Genomic DNA, 23,067 nt, shown 5'->3' with positions numbered 1-23,067 from the left:
AACTACCCCAGAACAGCCTCAGCACCCCTAAAATGTCCTCAAACATCCCCAAACTGCCCCAGAACAGCCTCAGCACCCCAAACTATCCCAGAACAGCCTCAGCACCCCTGAACTGTCCTCAAACTACCCCAGAACAGCCTCAGCACCCCTAAAATGTCCTCAAACATCCCCAAACTACCCCAGAACAGCCTCAGCACCCCAAAACTGCCCCAAACATCCCCAGAACAGCCTCAGCACCCCCAAACTACCCCAGAACAGCCTCAGCACCCCTAAAATGTCCTCAAACATCCCCAAACTGCCCCAGAACAGCCTCAGCACCCCCAAACTGCCCCAAACATCCCCAGAACAGCCTCAGGCTTCCCTAAAGAATCAATAACTGCCCCCAAACCACCGTAAAGTGCCCGAGAAAGAGCCTCAAACTCCGCTAAAGCCACAAATGCCCCAACGCTCCCGATGCGCTTCGAGCTGCTGTGAAGCATCCTCTGCACACCCCCCCTCCGCCAGTGCTCTCCCGGGCCCCAGGAGCCCTAAAGGAGCCCCCGCTGCCCCCACAGGGCCCGATGGGATCGACCCCCCCTCCATGGCTCCCTACGGCGGCCGGACAGGCCCAAAAGCCGCTCCCTTCCTTCTTCCCCGCCCTACGGCGGCCGGCGGGGCCGAATAAACGCCGCGTCCCTCTTCCCTACGGCGGCCCAAAGGCCACCTGTTCTGCGCATGCGCAGCAGCCTTTTCCTGGTGAAGATGGCGGCGTCCGTATTCCCCCTTTCCGTACGGCGGCCAGGGGGCCAAAAAGCCGCCGTGCCCTCTCCACCCTCTCATCCCGCCTTCCTACAGCGGCCAAAGGAACCCAAACCCCCCTTGTCCGCCCCTCAGCTCTCCCCAATCCACAGCAGCGGCTGAGGCGCTGAACGGCCCCTGTCACCCCGCGCATGCGCAATGGTGGAATCGGGGCGAAGATGGCGGCGCCCTCTGCTCCCTCCCTCCGTACGGCGGCCGGCGGGGGCTCCAAGCCCCGCCCCGCGCGGGCCCCGCGCATGCGCCACGCGGGGGGGGGAAGATGGCGGCGTCCTCGCTGGAGCAGAAGCTGTCGCGGCTGGAGGCGAAGCTGAAGCAGGAGAACCGCGAGGCGCGGCGGAGAATCGACCTCAACCTCGACATCGGCCCCGCCCGCGCCCGCCCCAGTGAGCGGGGCCGGGGGGCGGTGGGAACGGCCCGGGGAGCGGGGCGGGGCGGCCGAGGGGAGGCCGCGCTGGGGGGGGGAGGGAAGAGGGGCCGGGAGGGGAGAGCGGGACAGGGAGGGGAGAGCGGGGCTGGGGGAGAGCGGGGCCGGGAGGGAAGAGGGGCCGTGAGGGGAGAGCGGGGCCGGGGGAGAGAGCGGGGCCGGGGGAGAGCGGGGCTGGGAGAGAGCGGGGCCGGGGGAGAGCGGGGCTGGGGGAGAGCGGGGCTGGAGGGGAGAGCGGGGCTGGGGGAGAGCGGGGCTGGAGGGGAGAGCGGGGCCGGGAGAGAGCGGGGCTGGAGGGGAGAGCGGGGCCGGGGGAGAGCGGGGCTGGAGGGGAGAGCGGGGCCGGGGGAGAGCGGGGCCGGGGGAGAGCGGGGCCGGGGGAGAGCGGGGCCGGGGGAGAGAGCGGGGCCGGGGGAGAGAGCGGGGCCGGGAGAGAGCGGGGCTGGAGGGGAGAGCGGGGCCGGGGGAGAGCGGGGCTGGAGGGGAGAGCGGGGCCGGGAGAGAGCGGGGCTGGAGGGGAGAGCGGGGCCGGGAGGGGAGAGCGGGGCCGGGGGAGAGCGGGGCCGGGGGAGAGCGGGGCTGGGGGAGAGCGGGGCTGGGGGAGAGCGGGGCCGGGAGGAGCATTTTGGGGTGGTTGGGGCGGGTTTGGGGTGTTCGGGGCAGTTTTGGGGTGGTTGGGGCAGTTTTGGGGTGGTTGGGGCGGGTTTGGGGTGTTCGGGGCAGTTTTGGGGTGGTTGGGGCGGGTTTGGGGTGGTTGGGGCAGTTTTGAGGTGGTTGGGGCAGCTTTGGGGTGTTCGGGGCAGCTTTGGGGTGGTTCGGGACTGTTTTGGTGTGGTTGGGAACGTTTAGGGATATTTTGGGGTGTTCGGGACAGGTTTGGGGTGATTGGGACCGTTTAGGGACATTTTGGGGTATTTGGGGCACTTGAGGGGCACTTTTGGGTTGTTTGGGGCAGGTTTGGGGTGGTTGGGGCAGGTTTGGGGTGTTTGGGGCAGCTTAGGGACACTTTTGGGTTGTTTGGGGCAGTTTTGGGGTGGTTGGGGGCCTTTAGGAACATTTTAGGACAGTATTTGGGACAGGTTCGGGGTGTTTGGGGAGTTCAGGGACATTTTGGGGTGTTTGGGGCATTTTAGGGACATTTTGGGGTATTTGGGGCAGGTTTGGGGTATTTGGGGCAGTTTAGGGACATTTTGGGGCAGTTTAGTGACACTTTGAGGCTCTTTAGGGACATTTTGGGGCAGTTTAGGGACATTTTTGGGCTCTTAGGGACATTTTGGGGCATTTTAGGAGAATTTGGGGCAGTCCTGCCTGGTTTAGGGGGGTTTTGGGGGATCCTGGGGGGTTGGGAAGGGATTTTGGAGGGATTTGGGGGGTTCTGGGGGGGGTTGGAAATTGGATTTTTTTTGGGGTCTCCCTCATTTATCACCTCGAGGATCCCCCCCAGGGACAATCCCAAAAGATTTTGGGAATTTTTTGGGGGAATTTTGGGGGTTTTTTGGGGATTTTCCAAGCCGGGGGGAGCAGCCCCCTCCCCCTTTCCCCTTTCCCCTTCCCCCCTTTCAAATTTAAACTCATTTTTATCCCCCTAAATTTAAATTCATCCCCTCAAATTTAAATTTTATCCCCACAAATTTTCATTTTATCCCCCCAAAGTTTTAATTTTCTCCCCTCCCCAAATTCATTCCTGTCCCCCCCAATTTAATGTGATTTCTCCCCCAATTTAAATTAATTTTTGTGCCCCCAAATTTTCTTTTTTTTTCTCTGAATTTCACCCCTGTCCCCCCCAATTTCATCTCTGTCCCCTCCCCCAATTTAACTTCAGTTAAGTTTGATTTAAATTTTTGGTTAAATTTCTGTCCCCCCCAATTTAAACTCATTTTTGTCTCCCACATTTCATTGCTGTTCCTGCAGCTCAATTTCCTTTTCCTCCCAATTTAAATTCATTTCTGCCCCACCCTAATTAAAGCTCATCTCCCCAACTTAATTAGTTCCCCCTTAATTTAAATCCATTTTGGTTCATCTGAATTTAAATTAATTTTCTTAAATTTAATCAATTTTTGCCCCCCAATTTAATTAATCCTCTCCCAATTTAAATTCATTTTTGCCCCCAATTTAATTAATTTTCTCCCAATTTAATTCCATTTTATCCTCCAATTTAAATTCATTTCCCCTAATTTAAATTAATTCCCCCAATTTAATTAATGCCCTCTCATTTAAGTTCTGCCCCAAGTTTATTCCCCCCCAATTTAAAATAGTTTTTGCCTCTCAATGTAATTAATTCTCTTAATTTAAAGTAATTTCTACCCCCAATTTAAATTAATGTCTGTCCACCAATTTAATTAATTTTTTCACTTTAAATTAATTTCTGCCTCTCAATTCAATTAATTCCCTCAATTTAAATTAATTCCTGCCCCCAAATTAAGTTTATTCCCCAAATTCAAATTAATTTTTGTCCCCCACTTTAATTAACTCAACCCCCTCGGTCCGTCCCTTTGTAATTTTTCTCTTTTCTTTCTGTTTTTATTTTTTATTTTTTATTTTTTATTTTTTATTTTTTATTTTTTGTTTTTTATTTTCTCCCCGGTCCCCCCCGTGCCCCTCCCCCATCTCCAGTCATCGTCATCACCCTTAGCCCCGCCCCCGCTCCGTCCCAGCGAGCAGGTACCGCCCCTTAGCCCCGCCCCCGTGCCTCAGTTTCCCTTTGGCGCACCTTGACCCCTCCCCTTTTAACCCCGCCCCCGTGCCTCAGTTTCTCTTTGGTGCAACTCGATCCCTCCCCTTTAAGCCCCTCCCCTGTGCCTCAGTTTCCCCTTTGGCGCAGCTTGACCCCTCCCCCTTTATCCCCGCCCCCGTGCCTCAGTTTCCCTTTGGCGCAGCTTGACCCCTCCTCATTTAATCCCTCCCTCTCCGTGCCTCAGTTTCCCCTTTGGCGCAGCTCGACCCCTCCCCCTTTAGCCCCTCCCCCGTGCCTTAGTTTCCCCGTTGGCTCAGCTTGACCCCTCCCCTTTTAACCCCTCCTCCCCCGTGCCTCAGTTTCCCCCGTGGCAGCTCGACCCCTCCTCATTTAACCTGCCCCTCTCCGTGCCTCAGTTTCCCTTTGGCGCAGCTCGACCCCTCCCCTTTTAACCCCTCCCTCTCCATGCCTCAGTTTCCCCTTTGGCACAGCTTGACCCCTCCCCTTTTAACCCCTCCCCCGCCGTGCCTCAGTTTCCCCCGTGGCAGCTCGACCCCTCCTCATTTAATCCCTCCCTCTCCGTGCCTCAGTCTCCCCTTTGATGCAGCTTGACCCCTCCCCTTTTAACCCCTCCTCTTGTGCCTCAGTTTCCCTTTGGCGCAGCTTGACCCCTCCCCTTTTAACCCCCGTGCCTCAGTTTCCCCTTTGATGCAGCTTGACCCCTCCCCTTTTAACCCCTCCCCCTCCGTGCCTCAGTTTCCCCCGTGGCAGCTCGACCCCTCCTCATTTAACCTGCCCCATTCCGTGCCTCAGTTTCCCTTTGGCACAGCTTGACCCCTCCCCCTTTAGCCCCTCCCCCGTGCCTCAGTTTCCCCTTTGGCACAGCTTGACCCCTCCCCTTTTAACCCCTCCTCCCCCGTGCCTCAGTTTCCCTTTGATGCAGCTTGACCCCTCCCCTTTTAACCCCTCCCCCTCCGTGCCTCAGTTTCCCCCATGGCAGCTTGACCCCTCCTCATTTAACCCCTTCCCCTCCGTGCCTCAGTTTCCCCTTTGGCGCAGCTTGACCCCTCCTCATTTAACCCCTTCCCCTCCGTGCCTCAGTTTCCCCCGTGGCAGCTCGACCCCTCCTCATTTAACTCATTTAACCCCTCCCCCGCCGTGCCTCAGTTTCCCCTTCACGGCAACTTTACCCCTCCCCCCCCAATTTGGGGACCCCCTCCCCCACTTTAACCCCCCCGAGCAGCTCCCCGGCCCCTCCCCCACCCCGGAATGTCCCTCCCCCCCCCGTCCCCTCCCCCCGTCCCCCCCCCTGGCTGTGGCATGGAGTGACCCCCCCCCCCGGCCCCGTGGAGCATGCGGCCGCTCGGGACGGGAACGAGAAATGGGGAAAAAAATGGGAAATGGGGAAAAACGGGGAATGGGGAAAAACAGGAAATGGGGGAAAATGGGAAATGGGGGAAAATGGGAAATGGGGAAAAAATGGGAAATGGGGAAAAATGGGAAATGGAGAAAAACAGGAAATGGGGAAAAATGGAAAATGGGGGAAATGGGGAAAAATGGGGGGAAATGGGGGGAAATGGGGAAAAATGGGAAATGGAGAAAAATGGGAAATGGGGAAAAATGGGGGAAATGGGGAAAAATGGGAAATGGGGAAAAATGGGGGGAAATGGGGAAAAATGGGGGGAAATGGGGAAAAATGGGAAATGGGGAAAAATGGGGGGAAATGGGGAAAAATGGGGGGAAATGGGGAAAAATGGGAAATGAGGGGAAATGGGGAAAAATGGGGGGAAATGGGGAAAAATGGAGGGAAATGGGGAAAAATGGGGGAAATGGGGAAAAATGGGAAATGGGGAAAAATGGGAAATGGAGAAAAATGGGAAATGGGGAAAAATGGGGGAAATGGGGAAAAATGGGAAATGGGGAAAAATGGGGGGAAATGGGGAAAAATGGGGGGAAATGGGGGAAAATGGGAAATGGGGAAAAATGGGGGAAATAAGGAAAAATGGGGGGAAATAAGGAAAAATGGGGGAAATGGGGAAAGAGGGGAAATGGGGAAAAATGGAGGGAAATGGGGAAAAATGGGGGAAATGGGGAAAAATAGGGGAAAAATGGGGAAAATTGGGGGAAAATGGGAAAAATGGGGGGAAATGGGAAAAATGGGGGGAATGGGGTAAATGGGGGGGAAAATGGGGGAAATGGGGGGAAATTGGGGAAGAAATGGAGGGGAAATGGGAAATTGGGGAAAAATTGAGGGGAAATGGGGAAATTGGGGAAAAATAATATAAGAAAGTTAGGGAAAAAGGGGGGTGAAATTGGAAAATTAGGAAAAAATGTGGGGGAAATGGGGAAAAATGGGGGGGATGGGGAAAAAATGGGAAATGGGGAAAATGAGAAAATTGGGGAAGAAAATGGGGAAAAATCAGGAGGAATGGGGGAAAATGGGGGGGAAATGGGGAAAAACTGGGGGGAAATTGGGGAAAAATTGAGGGGAAATGGGGAAATTGGGGAAAAAATGGGGTAATATAAGAAAGTTAGGAAAAAGGGGTGAAATTAGAAAATTAGGAGAAAATGTGGGGGAAATGGGGAAAAAATGGGGGGGATGGGGAAAAAACGGGAAATGGGGAAAATGAGAAAATTGGGGAAAAATCAGGAGGAATGGGGGAAAATGGGGGGGAAATGGGGGAAAAATTGGGGGGATGGGGAAAGTGGAGGGGAAATGGGGGAAATGGGGAAATTGGGGAAAAAAGGAGAAAATTCGGTGGAAAAGGGAAAAAATGGGGGGAAATTATGAGAATGGGTAAAAATCATTTTAACTGGGGAAAACTGAGAATGGGGAGGAAATGGAGGGGAAAAAATGGGAGGAATTGGGAAAAATGGGGTGGGAGGAGGGGCTGGGAATGGGGAAATTGGGGATGGGAAGGGGAAAAATGGGTCAGGAATGGGGGAAATTGGGGAAATAGGAAATGGGAAAAAAAGGAAAGGGGAAAATGAGGAAAGTGGGGCAGGAATGGGGGAAAATGGAGGGGGTGGAGAAATGAGGAAAAATGAGGGGAATTGCAGGAAAATGGGGCAGGAAACAGCAAAAAGAGGAGAAAAAGGGGGAAAATGGGGCTGGAGTCCCTGCGGGAAGGGGGAGGTTGTGGGGGGCTCCCTGTGCCCCCCCAATTTATGGGCTGCTGACTTTCCCCACCCCAATTTTGGGGTTCCTGATGGGTTTTTTTGTCCCCCCACCCCAATTTTCGGGTTCCTGTCGGGTTTCTCTCTCTCCCCCCACATGGATTTTGGGGTCCCTGCTGTGTCTCCCTCCAATTTTTGAGGCTCTCCCCTAATTTTTGGGGTTCTCTTCCCCTTTTTGGGGCCTCTGATCCTTCCCTCCCTGTTTTTGTGGTTCTCTCCCCAGTTTTGGGGTTCTCTCCCAAATTTTAGGTGCTGTCCCTATTTTGGGGGTCTCTCCTGCATTTTTGGCGTTCTCTGTCATTTTTGGAGTTTGCTACCCGAATTTTGGGGTTCTGAGTCTCCCCATTTTTGCTGTTCTCATTTTTAGGTTTCTCTCTCCTCTTTTTGAGTTTTCCATTTTTGGTGCTCCCTCCTCATTTTTAACGTTTTTGTCCATATTTGGGCTTCTCTCTCCTTTTTTGGGTTCTCCATTTACGGTGTTCTCTCCCCATTTTTGGTATTTTCTTCCCTTTTGTTTGGATTCTCCCGTTTTGGGGTTCGCTCCCCATTTTTGGGGTTTTCTCCCAATTTTTGGCATTATTTCTTTGGGTTTTCCCTTTTTTCCCCTTATTATTTTGGGTTTTCCATTTTTGGGGTTCCCTCCCCATTTTTAGGTTTCTCTCCCCTTTTTTTGTGTTCTCAGTTTTTTGGGGTTGTCTCCCTGGTTTTGGGGTTGTCTCTATCCCCATTTTTTGGTTTCTCTCTCCATTTTTAGGTTTCTCTCTCCCTTTTTCGTGTTATCCATTTTTGGGGTTGTTTCCCTGTTTTTGGGGTTCTGTCTCCCCATTTTTTGGTTTCTCTCCCCATTTTTTGGTTTCTCTCCCCATTTTTGGGTTTCTCTCCCCCTTTTTCGTGCTCTCCGTTTCAGGGGCTGTCTCCCTGTTTCTGGGGTTCTCTCGCTCCCCGTTTTTGGGGTTCTCTCCCCATTTTTGGGTTTCTCTCCCCATTTTTAGGTTTCTCTCTCCCTTTTTCGTGTTATCCATTTTTGGGGTTGTTTCCCTGTTTTTGGGGTTCTGTCTCTCCCCATTTTTGGGGTTCTCTCCCCATTTTTTGGTTTCTCTCCCCATTTTTGGGTTTCTCTCCCCCTTTTTCGTGCTCTCAATTTCTGGGGCTGTCTCCCTGTTTCTGGGGTTCTCTCGCTCCCCGTTTTTTGGTTTTTCTCCCCATTTTTGGGTTTCTCTCTCCCATTTTTTGGTTTCCCTCCCCATTTTTTGATTTCCCCCTTTTTCGTGCTCTCCATTTCTGGGGCTGTCTCCCTGGTTTTGGGGTTTCCTCCCCATTTTTTGGTTTCTCTCCCCATTTTTAGGTTTCTCTCTCCCTTTTTTGGGGTTCCGTTTTTGGGGTTGTTTCCCTGTTTTTGGGATTCTGTCTCTCCCCATTTTTGGGGTTCCCTCCCCGTTTTTGGGGTTCTCTCCCCATTTTTGGGGTTCCCTCCCCATTTTTGGGTTTCTCTCCCCCTTTTTCGTGCTCCCCGTTTCTGGGGCTGTCTCCCTGGTTTTGGGGTTTCCTCCCCATTTTTGGGTTTCTCTCCCCATTTTTTGGTTTCCCTCTCCCATTTTTAGGTTTCTCTCTCCCTTTTTTGGGGTTCCGTTTTTGGGGTTGTTTCCCTGTTTTTGGGATTCTGTCCCTCCCCATTTTTGGGGTTCCCTCCCCATTTTTGGGTTTCTCTCCCCCTTTTTCGTGCTCTCCGTTTCTGGGGCTGTCTCCCCGTTTCTGGGGTTCTCTCGCTCCCCGTTTTGGGTTTTTTTCCCCCGTTTTCGGGGTCCCTGACTCTGCTCTCCCCCCCAGCCCTGCAGCTGCCCCTGGTGAGCGAGGGGGGCCGGGGGGGCGCCCCCGAGAGCCCCCAGCCTGCGCCGCCCCCCCGGCCCCGCCAGATGCTGGGGCTGCCCCCGCCCCCCTACCTGGTGCCGCGCAGCCTGGAGAGGTGAGGACAGCCCTGATTGGCTGATGGGAGCGGGCCTGCGTGCTGATTGGCTGATTGGGGGAGAGCTAGGAGCCGATTGGCCAACTGGGGAGAGCCTACGGTGCTGATTGGCTGATTGGGGAGAGCTTGGGTGGATTAGCCAGAGGACTGGGGCATCTTGTGCTCTGATTGGTCAGAGGTTTGGGGAGATTCTGTGCTCTGATTGGCCAGAAGTCCATGAGAATCAAAGCTTGATTGGCTGGAAGTCCAGGGTAATCCTGTGCCCTGATTGGACAGAGGCCTGGAGGGATCCCAGGCTCGCATTGGGCAGAGGAGGGTGGGTCATGCATCCTGATTGGCTAGAGGTTTGTGGAGATCCTCTTCTCTGATTGGCCAGAGTTCTGGAGAGCTCTTGTGCTGATTGGCCAAAGAGCCAAGGGGACCACGTGTTCTGATTGGCTGGACAGGAGGCTTTACGCAGCGGTTGGTCGGATGTACAGGAGCCTGTGGCTGCTGATTGGCTGCTGCTCTGAGGGCTCGCAGGCCCTGATTGGCCAGAGCTCTGGCGAGTGGTGCGTTCTCAGTGGCCATAGTTTTGGGGCCATCTTGAGCACTGATTGGCTGGAGCAGAGGTTGCAGCTGCTGATTGGTTGATGATTCAGAGGATCCCCATTGGTGATTGGCCGGCTGGGCAGGAGAGCTGCGTGTGCTCATTGGCCAGGAGTGCAAGCAACCCCTGGGTGCTGATTGGCCAGCCGACCAGGAGCTCCGTGGTGCTGATTGGCCAGGCAGGCGGGATTTCCTGTCCTGCGATTGGCTGGAGCTGATTCCCTGTGTGCTGATTGGTCAGGATCTCCCCATGCTAAGCGCTGATTGGCTGATCTCTCCTGTTGCCCTGAGCTGATTAGCTGGGCTCTTCTGTTGCCTGAGCTGATTGGCTGAGCTCTCCTGTTGCCCTGAGCTGATTGGCTGAGCTCTTCTGTTGCCCTGAGCTGATTGGCTGGGCTCTCCTGTTGCCTGAGCTGATTGGCTGGGCTCTCCTGTTGCCCTGAGCTGATTGGCTGGGCTCTCCTGTTGCCCTGAGCTGATTGGCTGAGCTATCCTGTTGCCCTGAGCTGATTGGCTGAGCTCACCCATTATTCCCCTCAGCATCGAGATTGACCAGAAGCTGCAGGAGATCATGAAACAGACGGGGTACCTGACTGTGGGGGGACAGGTGAGTCTGGGGTACCTGAACATGGGGGGACAGGTGAGTCTGGGGTACCTGGGGGGGGGACAGGTGAGTCTGGGGTACCTGAACATGGGGGGACAGGTGAGTGGGGGGACAGGTGAGTCTGGGGTACCTGAACATGGGGGGACAGGTGAGTGGGGGGACAGGTGAGTCTGGGGTACCTGAACATGGGGGGACAGGTGAGTCTGGGGTACCTGAACATGGGGGGACAGGTGAGTGTGGGGTACCTGACCGTGGGGGGACAGGTGAGTCTGGGGTACCTGACCGTGGGGGGACAGGTGAGTCTGGGGTACCTGACTGTGGGGGGACAGGTGAGTGTGGGGTACCTTACTGTGGGAGGACAGGTGAGTCTGGGGTACCTGACTGTGGGGGGACAGGTGAGTCTGGGGTACCTGACTGTGGGGGGACAGGTGAGTCTGGGGAGGGGTTACCTGGCCGTGGGTGAGGATGGGGAAGGGTTACCTGGCCGTGGGCGCACAGGTGAGGATGGGGAGGGGTTACCTGTTCATGGGCGCACAGGTGAGGATGGGGAGGGCTTACCTGGCCGTGGGCGCACAGGTGAGGATGGGGAGGGGTTACCTGGCCGTGGGCACACAGGTGAGGATGGGGAGGGGTTACCTGGCCGTGGGTGAGGATGGGGAGGGCTTACCTAGCCGTGGGCACACAGGTTAGGATGGGGAGGGGTTACCTGGCCGTGGGCGCACAGGTGAGCCCGGGGCTGTCCCGGGTGGTCCCTGAGCCCCCTCTCCCCCACAGCGGTACCAGGCAGAGATCAACGACCTGGAGAACCTGGGCGAGATCGGCAGCGGCACCTGCGGGCAGGTGTGGAAGATGCGCTTCCGCAAGACCGGCCACGTCATCGCCGTCAAGGTGGGGCCCGTCCCGGGGACCCCCGTGACACCTGTGACCCACCCGTGACACCTGTGACCCACCCGTGACACCTGTGACCCACCCGTGACCCCCCCGTGACCCCTGTGCCCCCCCAGCAAATGCGGCGCTCGGGGAACCGCGAGGAGAACAAGCGGATCCTGATGGACCTGGACGTGGTGCTCAAGAGCCACGACTGCCCCTACATCGTGCAGTGCTTCGGCACCTTCATCACCAACGTGAGCACCTGGGGCACCCGGGGGCACCTGGGGGGGGCTGGGGCACCTGGGGGCACCTGGGGCACCTGGGGGCACCTGGGGGCACCCGGGGGCACCTGGGGGCACCTGGGGGCACCCGGGAGCACCTGGGGCACCTGGGGCACCTGGGGGCACCTGGGGCTGCGGGTGCCCCGACATCGTGCAGTGCTTTGGCACCTTCATCACCAGCGTGGGCACCTGGGGGCACCTGGGGCACCTGGGGGCACCTGGGGGCACCTGGAGCACCTGGGGGCACCTGGAGTGTTGGGGGTGTCAGGATCCATCCATGGGCCCCCCTAGTGCTGCTCCCAGTGCTCCCAGTACGTCCCAGTGCCCTCCCAGTACATCCCAGCGCTTCGACTACATCCCAGTGCCCTCCCAGTGCTCCCAGTACACCCAGTACCCTGCCAGTACATCCCGGTGCTTCAAGTATATCCAGTGCCCTCCCAGTGCCCTGCCAGTGCTCCCAGTGCCCTCCCAGCGCTCCCAGTACATCCCAGTGCCCTCCCAGTATACCCAGTACACTCTCTGCCCTCCCAGTACACCCCAGTGCCCTCCCAGCACATCCCAGTGCTCCCAGTGCCCTCCCAGTGCATCCCAGTGCTCCCAGTGCCCTCCCAGTGCATCCCAGTGCCCTCCCAGTACATCCCAGTGCTCCCAGTGCCCTCCCAGTGCCCTCCCAGCACACCCCAGCACACCCCAGTGCCCTCCCAGCACATCCCAGTGCCCTCCCAGCACACCCCAGTGCTCCCAGTGCCCTCCCAGCACATCCCAGTGCCCTCCCAGCACATCCCAGTGCTCCCAGTGCCCTCCCAGCACACCGCAGTGCCCTCCCAGCACATCCCAGTGCTCCCAGTGCTCTCCCAGCACACCGCAGTGCCCTCCCAGCACATCCCAGTGCTCCCAGTGCCCTCCCTGTGCCCTCCCAGTGCCCTCCCAGCACATCCCAGTGCTCCCAGTGCCCTCCCAGCACACCCCAGTGCCCTCCCAGCACATCCTAGTGCCCTCCCAGTATTCCCAGTGCCCTCCCAGCACATCCCAGTGCCCTCCCAGCACATCCCAGCACACCCCAGTGCCCTCCCAGCACACCCCAGTGCCCTCCCAGCACATCCTAGTGCCCTCCCAGTACTCCCAGTGCCCTCCCAGCACATCCCAGTGCCCTCCCAGCACACCCCAGTACACCCCAGTGCCCTCCCAGCACACTGCAGTGCCCTCCCAGCACACCCCAGTGCCCTCCCAGCACAGCCCAGTGCCCTCCCAGCACACCCCAGTACACCCCAGTGCCCTCCCAGCACACCCCAGTGCCCTCCCAGTACTCCCAGTGCCCTCCCAGCACACCCCAGTGCCCTCCCAGCACAGCCCAGTGCCCTCCCAGCACACCCCAGTGCCCTCCCAGCACAGCCCAGTGCCCTCCCAGCACACCCCAGTACACCCCAGTGCCCTCCCAGCACACCCCAGTGCCCTCCCAGTACTCCCAGTGCCCTCCCAGCACACCCCAGTGCCCTCCCAGCACACCCCAGTACACCCCAGTGCCCTCCCAGCACACCCCAGTGCCCTCCCAGCACACCCCAGTACACCCCAGTGCCCTCCCAGCACAGCCCAGTGCCCTCCCAGTACACCCCAGTGCCCTCCCAGCACAGCCCAGTGCCCCAGCGCAGCCGCCTTGCGCCCCCAGACCGACGTGTTCATCGCCATGGAGCTCATGGGCACCTGCGCCGAGAAGCTGAAGAAGCGAATCCAGGGCCCCATCCCCGAGCGCATCCTGGGCAAGATGACGGTGGCAGTGAGTGACATTGGGGACAGCGGGGACAGTGGGGACAGTGGGGGCATCCAGGGGACTGGGGACATTGGGGACACTGGGGACACTGGGGACACTGGGGACACTGGGGACATTGGGACACTGGGGACATTGGGGACACTGGGGACATTGGGGACACTGGGGACAGTGGGGACATTGGGACACTGGGGACAGTGGGGACACTGGGGACACTGGGGACACTGGGGACACCTGGAGCCTTGGGGATGCTGGGGCAATGGGGACACTGGGGACATTGGGGATGGGGGGACATCTGGGGACACTTGGGGACACTGGGAGCATCGGGGACATGCAGGGTGGCTCTGGGATTCTGGGTGAGGTGACAGTGGCAGTGAGTGGCACTGGGGACAGTTGGGACACTGGGGACAGACAGGGGGTCCCCAGGATCCAGCGCCCCATTCCCGAGCGGGTCCTGGGCTGGGTGACAGTGACAGTGACAGTGAGCAGGGTGGTGGTGGCACAGAGGTGACACTGGGGACAATCCCTCTCGCACAGCCCGTGAAGGTGCTGCTGTACCTGGAGGAGAAGCGGTGTCCCCCACAGGGGACACTGGGGACACTCAGGGTGCCTCTGGTTCTGGGCAGGGGAATGGTGGCACAGAGGTGGCACGGAGGTGGCACGGCTGTGACACGGGACAATCCCTGGCCCGCAGATCGTGAAGGCGCTGCTGTACCTGAAGGAGAAGCACGGGGTGATCCACAGGGATGTCAAACCCTCCAACATCCTGCTGGACGAGCGGGGCCAGGTCAAGCTCTGCGACTTCGGCATCAGCGGCCGCCTGGTGGACTCCAAGGCCAAGACCCGGAGTGCCGGCTGCGCGGCCTACATGGCGGTGAGGGGACACTGGGGACACTGGGGGGACACTGGGGACACTGGGGGGGACACTGGGACAGCCCCCAGGGCATGGGCTGCACGGCCTACATGGCGGTGAGGGGACACTGGGGACACTGGGGAGACACGGGGGGGACACTGGGGACACTGGGGGGACACTGGGACAGCCCCCAGGACATGGGCTGTGCAGCCTGCATGGAGGTGAGGGGACACTGGGGACACTGGGGGGACACTGGGGACACTGGGGGGACACTGAGGGGACATTTGGGACACTGGGGACACTGGGACAGCCCCCAGGGCATGGCCTGCACGGCCTACATGGCAGTGAGGGGACACTGGGGACACTGGGGGGACATTTGGGACACTGGGGGGACACTGAGGGGACATTGGGGACACGGGGGGACACTGGGGACATCCCCTAGGGCATGGGTTGTGCAGCCTACATGGAAGTGAGGGGACACTGAGGACACTGGGGGGACATTGGGGACACTGGGGACACTGGGGGACATTGGGGACACTGGGGGGGACACTGGGACACTGGGGGGACATTTGGGACACTGGGGACACTGGGGACACAGGGGGGACACTGGGACATCCCCCAGGGCATGGGCTGTGAGGTCTACATGGCAGTGAGGGGACACTGGGGGACACTGCGGACACGGGGGGGACACTGGGGACATTTGGGACACGCGCCAGCCCTGGAGCAGGACTTTGGGGGGATCAGGGGGTGTTGGGGTCCCCAGGGCTGGGGCGAGGGGCTGCACCCCGGATTTGGGGCTGGGGCTGTCGGGGGGTCCCCCCCTGCTCTGGGGTTTTGGGGATCCCCTCGGGTTTGGGGTCTGGGGGATGCCTCCAGCTCTGGGGCTTTGGGTGCCGGGGGTTCCCGGGTTTGGGGGTTCCCAGGTTTGGGGTTCTGGGGGTTCGGGGGTTTTCCCGGGTTTGGGGTTTTGAGTGTTTGGGGGTTCCCGGGTTTGGGGTTCTCGGGGTTCCCGGGTTTGGGGTTCTCGGGGTTCCCGGGTTTGGGGGTTTGAGTGTTTGGGGGTTCCCAGGTTTGGGGTTCTGGGGGTTCCCGGGTTTGGGGTTCTGGGGGTTCGGGGGTTCCCAGGTTTGGGGTTCTGGAGGTTCCTGGGTTTGGGGTTTTGTGTGTTTGGGGGTTCCCAGGTTTGGGTCTCTGGGGGTTCCCGGGTTTGGGGTTTTGAGTGTTCGGGGGTTCCCAGGTTTGGGGTTTTGTGTGTTTGGGGGTTCCCGGGTTTGGGGTTCTGGGGGTTCCCGGGTTTGGGGTTCTCGGGTTTGGGGTTCTGGGGGTTCCCGGGTTTTGGGGGTTTGTGTTTGGGGGTTCCTGGGTTTGGGGTTCTCGGGTTTGGGGTTCTCAGGGTTCTCGGGTTTGGGGTTTTGAGTGTTCGGGGGTTCCCGGGTTTGGGGTTCTGGGTCTTTGGTAGTTCCCAGGTTTGGGTCTCTGGGGGTTCCCGGGTTTGGGGTTCTGGGGGTTCCTGGGTTTTGGGGGTTTGTGTTTGGGGGTTCCCGGGTTTGGGGTTCTGGGGCCCCGCCCCCCCAGTGCCCCCAAGCCTGCCCCTCCCCCAGCCCGAGCGCATCGACCCCCCCGACCCCACCAAGCCCGACTACGACATCCGCGCCGACGTCTGGAGCCTCGGCATCTCCCTGGTGAGCCCCGCCGCCCCCAGATGTCACCCGGGGTCCCCAAATACCACCCGGGGTCCCCAAATGTCACCCGGGGTCCCCAAATGTCACCCGGGGTCCTCAGATGTCACCCAGTGTCTCCAACGCCACCCAGGGTCCCCAAATGTCACCCAGGATCCCCAAACGCCACCCGGGGTCCCGCAATGTCACCCGGGGTCCCCAAATGTCACCCGGAGTCCCCCAATGTCACCCAGTGTCCCCAGACATCACCCGGGGTCCCCAGATGTCACTCAGAGTCCCCAGATGCCACCCAGGGTCCCCAAATGTCACCCAGGATCCCCAAATGCCACCCGGGGTCCTCAGATGTCACCCAGTGTCTCCAACACCACCCAGGGTCCCCAGATGTCACCTGGGGTCCCCCAATGTCAACCAGGGTCCCCAAATGCCATCCAGGGTCCCCAGATGTCACCTGGGGTCCCCCAATGTCAACCAGGGTCCCCAGATGCCACCCGGGGTCCCCAAACACCACCCAGGGTCCTCAGTCACCACCCAGGGTCCCCAAATGTCACCCAGAGTCCCCAGATATCACCTGGGGTCCTCAGACATCACCCAGGGTCCCTAGACGTCACCCAGGGTCCCCCAATGTCACCCGGGGTCCCCAGACATCACCCAGGGTCCCCAGATGTCACCCACAGTCTCAAATGTCACCCAGAGTCCTCAAACATTACCCAGAGTCCCCAAACGCCACCCAGGGTCCCCAGACGTCAAGCAAATACCCCACGTCCCCAGATGTCACCTCAGTGTCCCCAAACCTCACCTCAGTGTCCCCAGTCCCCAAACATCACCCAGGGTCCCCAAATGTCACCCCAGGGTCCCTAGATGTCACTGAGGGTCCCCAAAGTGTTCCCAGGGTCCCCAAACATCACCCAGCTGTCCCCAGGGTGTCCCTGACCCTCCCAGTGTCCCCAGGGTGCCACCCAGCTGTCCCCAGGGTGTCCCTGACCCTCCCAGTGTCCCCAGGGTGCCACCCAGCTGTCCCCAGGGTGTCCCTGACCCTCCCAGTGTCCCAGACTGGCCTCCACCAGCTCCGGGTCCCCAGGGTGTCCCCAGGGTGCCGCGTCAGCCCTGCAGCGCCACATGTCCCTGTCACAGCTGTGTCACAGCTGTGTGTCACACCTGTGTGTCACATGTGTGTGTCACAGCTGTGTGTGTAACTCCTGTGTGTCACACCTGTGTGTGTGTCACAGCTGTGTGTCACATCTGTGTGTCACACCTGTGTCCCACCTGTCCCACCTGTGCAGGTGGAGCTGGCCACGGGGCAGTTCCCGTACCAGAACTGCAAGACGGATTTCGAGGTGCTGACCAAGGTGCTGCAGGAGGACCCGCCCCTGCTGCCCCCCGCCATGGGCTTCTCCGGGGACTTCCAGGCCTTCGTCCGAGACTGGTGGGGACACGGGGGGACAGGGGAACACGGGGGGACACGGGGCATGGGGGAACACGGGGGGACATGGGGACACGGGGGGACAGGGGAACATGGGGGGACACGGGGGGACATGGGGACACGGGGGGACAGGGGAACATGGGGGGACACGGGGCATGGGGGGACACGGGGGGACAGGGGAACATGGGGGGACACGGGGCATGGGGGGACACGGGGGGACATGGGGGGACACGGGGGGACATGGGGACATGGGGGGACATGGGACACGGGGGACACGGGGGGACATGGGGACATGGGATGACACAGGGACACCAGGGGATGTGGGGGACACAGGGACATAGGGACACCGGGGGACATGAGGACATACAGGGACACACAGGGACATGGGGGCACACGGGGAATGTGGGAGACACAGGGACAGGGGGACACCAGGGGACATGAGGTCATACAGGGACATGAGGACATACAGGGGTACACAGGGACATGGGGACACGGGGGGACATGGGGCACACAGTTGACATGGGGACACACAGGAATGTGAGGACATGGGGTGACACCGAGACACCAGGGGATGTGGGGGACACAGGGACATGGGGACACAGGGGACTCAGGGACACGGGGGGACATGGGGACACACAGGGATGTCGGGACACACAGGGGACACAGGGACATACAGGGGACATGGGGGGACATGGGGCACACAGGGACATGGGGACACACAGGGGACATGCGGAGGACACAGCCCCAGGGGTCCCCAGGGTGCTCCTGCTCCTCTGGGGAGCTCCAGGCCTTCGTCTGGGACAGCTGGGGGACGGGGGGGACACTGGGGACAGGGGGGACATGGGGACGTGGCCCGAGGGTCCCAAAGGCGCTCACCCCCCGTCCCCTCCCCAGCCTCACCAAGGACCACAGGAAGAGACCAAAGTACAACAAGTTACTGGTGAGTGGCACTGGCACTGTCACCTGGCACACGTGTCAGTGTCACGCCTGTCATTGGCACTGTCACACCTGTCACCTGTCCCGTTACACGTCTCTTTTCCTGTCCCCCGTCACACCCGTCACACTTGTCACTGTCACACCTGTACTATCACACACGCCATCTGTCATTGTCACACCTGTCCCTGTGCGTCCCTGGGGCCACCTACCCATCACAGCTGCCACCAGACCCACGGCCACCCCCTCCTGTCCCCTGTGTCCCCAAGGGCCACGTATGTCACCTGCAGGGGCACGTGCACCATGCCACCATCCCTGGGGTCCTCGAGTCCCTGTCACCTCCCCTGTGTGTCTGCAGCTGTGTCCCCGTGTCCCTGTGTCTGTCCCCGTGTCCCCAAGGCCACACCTGTGTCCCGTGTCCCCAAACCCTCACCCCCAATGCTCCGTCCCCATGTCCCCAGGCTTTGTCCTCCACCTCCACTGTGGTCCCCTTGTCCCTGTGGCATGTCCCCATGTCCCTGCTGTCCCCATGTGCCCAATGTCCTCTGTGTCCCCACATCCCTGATGTCCCCATGTCCCCCGATGTCCTCTGTGTCCCCAATGTCCCTGTTGTCCCCAATGTCCCTGCTGTCCCCAATGTCCCTGCTGTCCCCAGTGTCCCCAGCTGTCCCCCATGTCCTCTGTGTCCCCACGTCCCCGATGTCCCCGTGTCCCCCAATGTCCTCTGTGTCCCCACGTCCCCGATGTCCCAGTGTCCCTGCTGTCCCCCATGTCCCCATTGTCCCCTGTCCCCACAGGAGCACACCTTCATCAAGCGCTACGAGACGCTCGAGGTGGACGTGGCCACCTGGTTCAAGGACGTGATGGCCCGGACAGAGTCCCCGCGCCCGGGGGGTGGCCTGGGCCACCACCTGCCCTTCTTCACCAGGTAGCGCCCGCCCGGCGCCGCCACGCCCGGCAGGGGACAGCGGGGACAGCCGGGACACCTCCGGGGACAGGGACAGCGGGGACAGCCCCGGGACACTGCCTGGTGCCACCGCGCCCGGCAGGGACAGCGGGGACATCTGCTGTGACACCGGGGACAGCCGGGACAGCCCCGGGACAGCGCCCGGCACAGGGACAGCCGGGCCACCTCTGGGGACAGGGACACTCCGGACAGCTGGGACAGCCCTAGGACACCCACTGGGGGAGGTGACACCTGTGCCACCCCCTTCTTGTCACCCCCCTGTGCCACCCAGCGTGACGGTGACACTACCACGGCCACCACAGCCCTGGCCTGGCCTGGAGTGTCCCCAGCGTGTCCCAGTGTGTTCCTGCCATGGTAGCTGTCCCCTCCTGCTGTCCCCACCTTCCTGAGGCCAGGGGACACCCCCGTCCCCTCTGTGTCCCCCTGGCTGTGCCTCAGTTTCCCACAAGGTCCTCTGTGGGGACAGGACAGGGAGGTGGCACCGAGGGCGTGACGCTCTGGGATGTGGCCCAGGGACACAGACGCAGCCGGGGGATGTGACACGGGTGTGACGCCGGGGCCTGGGGATGTGGCACTTGGCCCTGAGGGGACACTGAGAGGACACAGAGGTGACACCAGGACATGGGGACGTGGCACGGAGATGGCACTCGGGGACACGGAGATGGCGCAGTAACGTGGCGTGGGGAACGCGTGGAGAACCAGCACGGGGATGTGACAGCAAGGGACAGCATGAGGACACGGAAGGATGGCACGGGGATGGCACCGGGACGTGACACGGGGACACAGGACGGAGATGGCACCAGGAAGTGACACAGGACACAGAGATGGCACCGGGATGGCACAGAACGGAGGTGGCACCGGGAAGTGACACAGGACAGAGATGGCACCGGGATGTGGCACGGATGGCGCTGGGAAGTGACGCAGGGACACAGAACAGAGGTGGCGCCGGGATGGCACCAGGAAGTGGCACAGGACAGAGATGTCCCCAGGCTGTGACAATGGGGACACGGCGCTGGAGGGCATGGAGTGGTGGCCTGGGGACACGGACACGTCACGGATGTGACATCGCAGGGCTCAGTCCCGGGGATGTGACACCGGGATGTGACACCAGGATGTGACACTGGTGACATGGCCTGGGGATGTGACACCAATGATGTGACACCAAGGATGTGGCACCAAGGATGTGACAACAAGGATGTGACACTGGGATGTGACATCAAGGATGTGGCACCAGGATGTGACACCAATGATATGACACCGGGATGTGACACTGGGATGTGACACCAAGGATGTGGCACCAAGGATGTGACACCGGGATGTGACACTGGGATGTGACACCAGGATGTGGCACCGGGATGTGACACCAGGGATGTGGCACCAAGGATGTGACACCAAGGATGTGGCACCAAGGATGTGACACCAGGGATGTGGCACCAGGGATGTGGCACCAAGGATGTGACACCAAGGATGTGACACCGGGATGTGACACCAAGGATGTGACACCAAGGATGTGACACCAGGGATGTGACACTGGCATGTGGCACCAAGGATGTGACACCAGGATGTGACACCAGGGATGTGACACTGGGATGTGACACCAGGATGTGACACCAAGGATGTGGCACCAAGGATGTGACACCGGGATGTGACACCAGAATGTGACACCGGGATGTGACACTGGTGACATGGCCTGGGGATGTGACACCAATGATGTGACACCAAGGATGTGGCACCAAGGATGTGACACCGGGATGTGACACTGGGATGTGACACCGGGATGTGACACCGGGATGTGACAATGGGATGTGACACCAAGGATGTGACACCAGAATGTGACACCAGGATGTGACACTGGGGACACGGCCTGGGGCCGTGACACCAATGGTGTGGCACCAGGATGTGACAGCGGGGACACGGCCCAGGGTGGCCCCGGGTGGCACGGTGACAATCAGGGCCAGGCCGTGTCCCTGCCGTGTCCCCACTGTCCCCAAGGCCAGCAGGTGCAGTTTTAGTGCATTGGGGGCGCGGGCGGCGCCGCCCCCCGTCCCCCTCATTAATTATTATTATTATTAATTATTATTAATTATTATTATTATTATAAATGCGCATGTGGAACCCGAGGGGCTGCGTTGGCGTCAGGCTCTGGGGACACGGGGGGACATTGGGGACATCAGGGTGGACACAGGACAGTGGGGACACGGGGAAATGTGGGGGGACATTGAGATGGGGACATTGGGGACACGGGGAGATGGACATGGGGACACTGGGATGGGAAAGCGGAGGGTGGGGACACGAGAGGTGTGACATTGGGGACACGAGGTGGGACGTTGGGGACACGAGAGGACGCTGGGGACACGAGTGGTAGGACATGGGGGATGGGGGTGGCACAGATGGACCTTGGGGACATCGGGATGGGGACAGGGACAGGAGGGTGGAGACATCAGGGACGTCAGGATGGGGACACTGGGGACACGGGAAGGGATGGCACAGGGAGGGACACGGGCACAGGAGGGTGGCAGAGGCCACGGGGTGGGGGTTGGGGACATGGAGGGACAGCTGGAGGATCCAGGTGACACCGGGCAGGGCTGGGGACATCAGGGACACGCGGGGGCCACCCCCGTGACGTCCCCGTGGCCCAAGGGTGTCACCGGGGCAACGGGGGGCGGGGGGGACACGGTAACACGGGGACATCCCCGCGGCGTGGGTGGGGACAGCGGGGACACCCTGGGGACAGCGGGGACACCCTGGGGACAGCGGGGACACCCTGGGGACAGCGGGGACAGGATGGCAGCGCCACCAACCCCCCTCCGGCCCATCCTCATCCTCATCCTCCTCCTGCCCGGAGGGGGACCCGCAGGTGGGGGGGACAGGGGGGACAGGAGGGACAGAGGGGACAGGGGGACAGAGGGGACAGGAAGGACAGGGGGACAGGGGGGACAGGGGGACAGAGGGGGCAGGGGGACAGAGGGGACAGGGGGGGACAGGGGGACAGGAAGGACAGGAAGGACAGGGGGACAGGGGGGACAGGGGGACAGAGGGGACAGGAAGGACAGGGGGACGGGGGGGACAGGGGGACAGAGGGGACAGGAAGGACAGAGGGGACAGGGGGACAGAGTGGACAGGAAGGACAGGAGGGACAGAGGGGACGGGGGGGACAGAGGGGACAGGAAGGACAGAGGGGACAGGGGGACAGAGTGGACAGGAAGGACAGGAGGGACAGAGGGGACGGGGGGGACAGGAGGGTCCTGGGTGGGGGGACACTGGCAGGGACCCAGGGCAGGGGGGGGGTCCTGGATGTCGGGGGTGGTGGGGGAGGGACCCGGGTGGCCTCGAGGGGACACCCAGAGGTGTCACCGTCCCCAGGGCCCCCCCCGGGCTGGCCGTGGGGTGACCCCACCCCGGGACCCCCAGTGTCCCCCCCGGGAGCCCCGAGGCCGCGCTGCAGCGGGGACCGGCCCGGGGTGAGTGCGGCACTGGGAGCACTGGGGGTGACTGGGAGCACTGGGGGGGCACTGGGGGGGACTGGGGGGGACTGGGAGGGAACTGGGCGCACTGGGAGGGTCACAGGGGAGCACTGGGGGTGACTGCGTTGAATGTGGGAGCACTGGGAGGGGTCGAGGAGCACTGGAAGCACTGGGAGGGGACACTGGGGCTGCTGGGAGGTCACTGGGAGCACTGGGAGGTCACTGGTGGCACTGGGAGGTCACTGGGGGGGTCACTGGGACATTACTGGTGGCACTGGGGGGTCACTGGGGGTCACTGGTGGTCACTGGTGGCACTGGGGGGTCACTGGGGGTCACTGGTGGCACTGGGGGGGGCACTGGTGGCACTGGTGGCACTGGGGGGTCACTGGGGGGGGTCACTGGTGGCCACTGGTGGCACTGGGGGGGTCACTGAGGGTCACTGGGGGGGTCACTGGGGGTCACTGGGGGGTCACTGGGGGTCACTGGGGGCACTGGGGGGGGCATTGGTGGCACTGGTGGCACTGGGGGGTCACTGGGGGGGTCACTGGTGGTCACTGGTGGCACTGGTGGCACTGGGGGGTCACTGGGGGTCACTGGTGGCACTGGG

General features: G+C 60.6%; 1 protein-coding gene across 2 annotated transcripts; it reads left to right on the top strand.

The window, feature by feature from the left end:
• The first annotated feature begins 1,015 nt into the window (after positions 1-1,015).
• Positions 1,016-21,116, top strand: MAP2K7 (mitogen-activated protein kinase kinase 7). Of its 2 annotated transcripts, XM_085563162.1 has the most exons (12): positions 1,016-1,181; positions 3,836-3,883; positions 8,901-9,036; positions 10,165-10,231; positions 11,003-11,116; positions 11,233-11,352; positions 13,046-13,153; positions 13,839-14,018; positions 15,599-15,679; positions 16,957-17,099; positions 17,991-18,036; positions 18,827-21,116. In XM_085563162.1, the coding sequence occupies exons 1-12, from the start codon at positions 1,058-1,060 to the stop codon at positions 18,959-18,961; spliced, it is 1,302 nt and encodes a 433-aa protein (XP_085419288.1). In that variant the 5' UTR covers positions 1,016-1,057; the 3' UTR covers positions 18,962-21,116. The 2 variants fall into 2 exon arrangements, with proteins under 2 accessions (XP_085419288.1, XP_077643901.1); XM_077787775.2 differs by lacking the exon at positions 3,836-3,883 and having other exon boundaries at positions 1,017-1,181.
• Positions 21,117-23,067: the final 1,951 nt, after the last annotated feature.

The sequence above is a fragment of the Lonchura striata genome, chromosome 30 (genome assembly GCF_050655825.1).
Source record: "Lonchura striata isolate lonStrDom1 chromosome 30, ASM5065582v1, whole genome shotgun sequence".
In the NCBI taxonomy this organism is placed as follows: Eukaryota; Metazoa; Chordata; class Aves; order Passeriformes; family Estrildidae; genus Lonchura; species Lonchura striata.
This window is presented reverse-complemented; position numbering and strand designations above follow the sequence as displayed.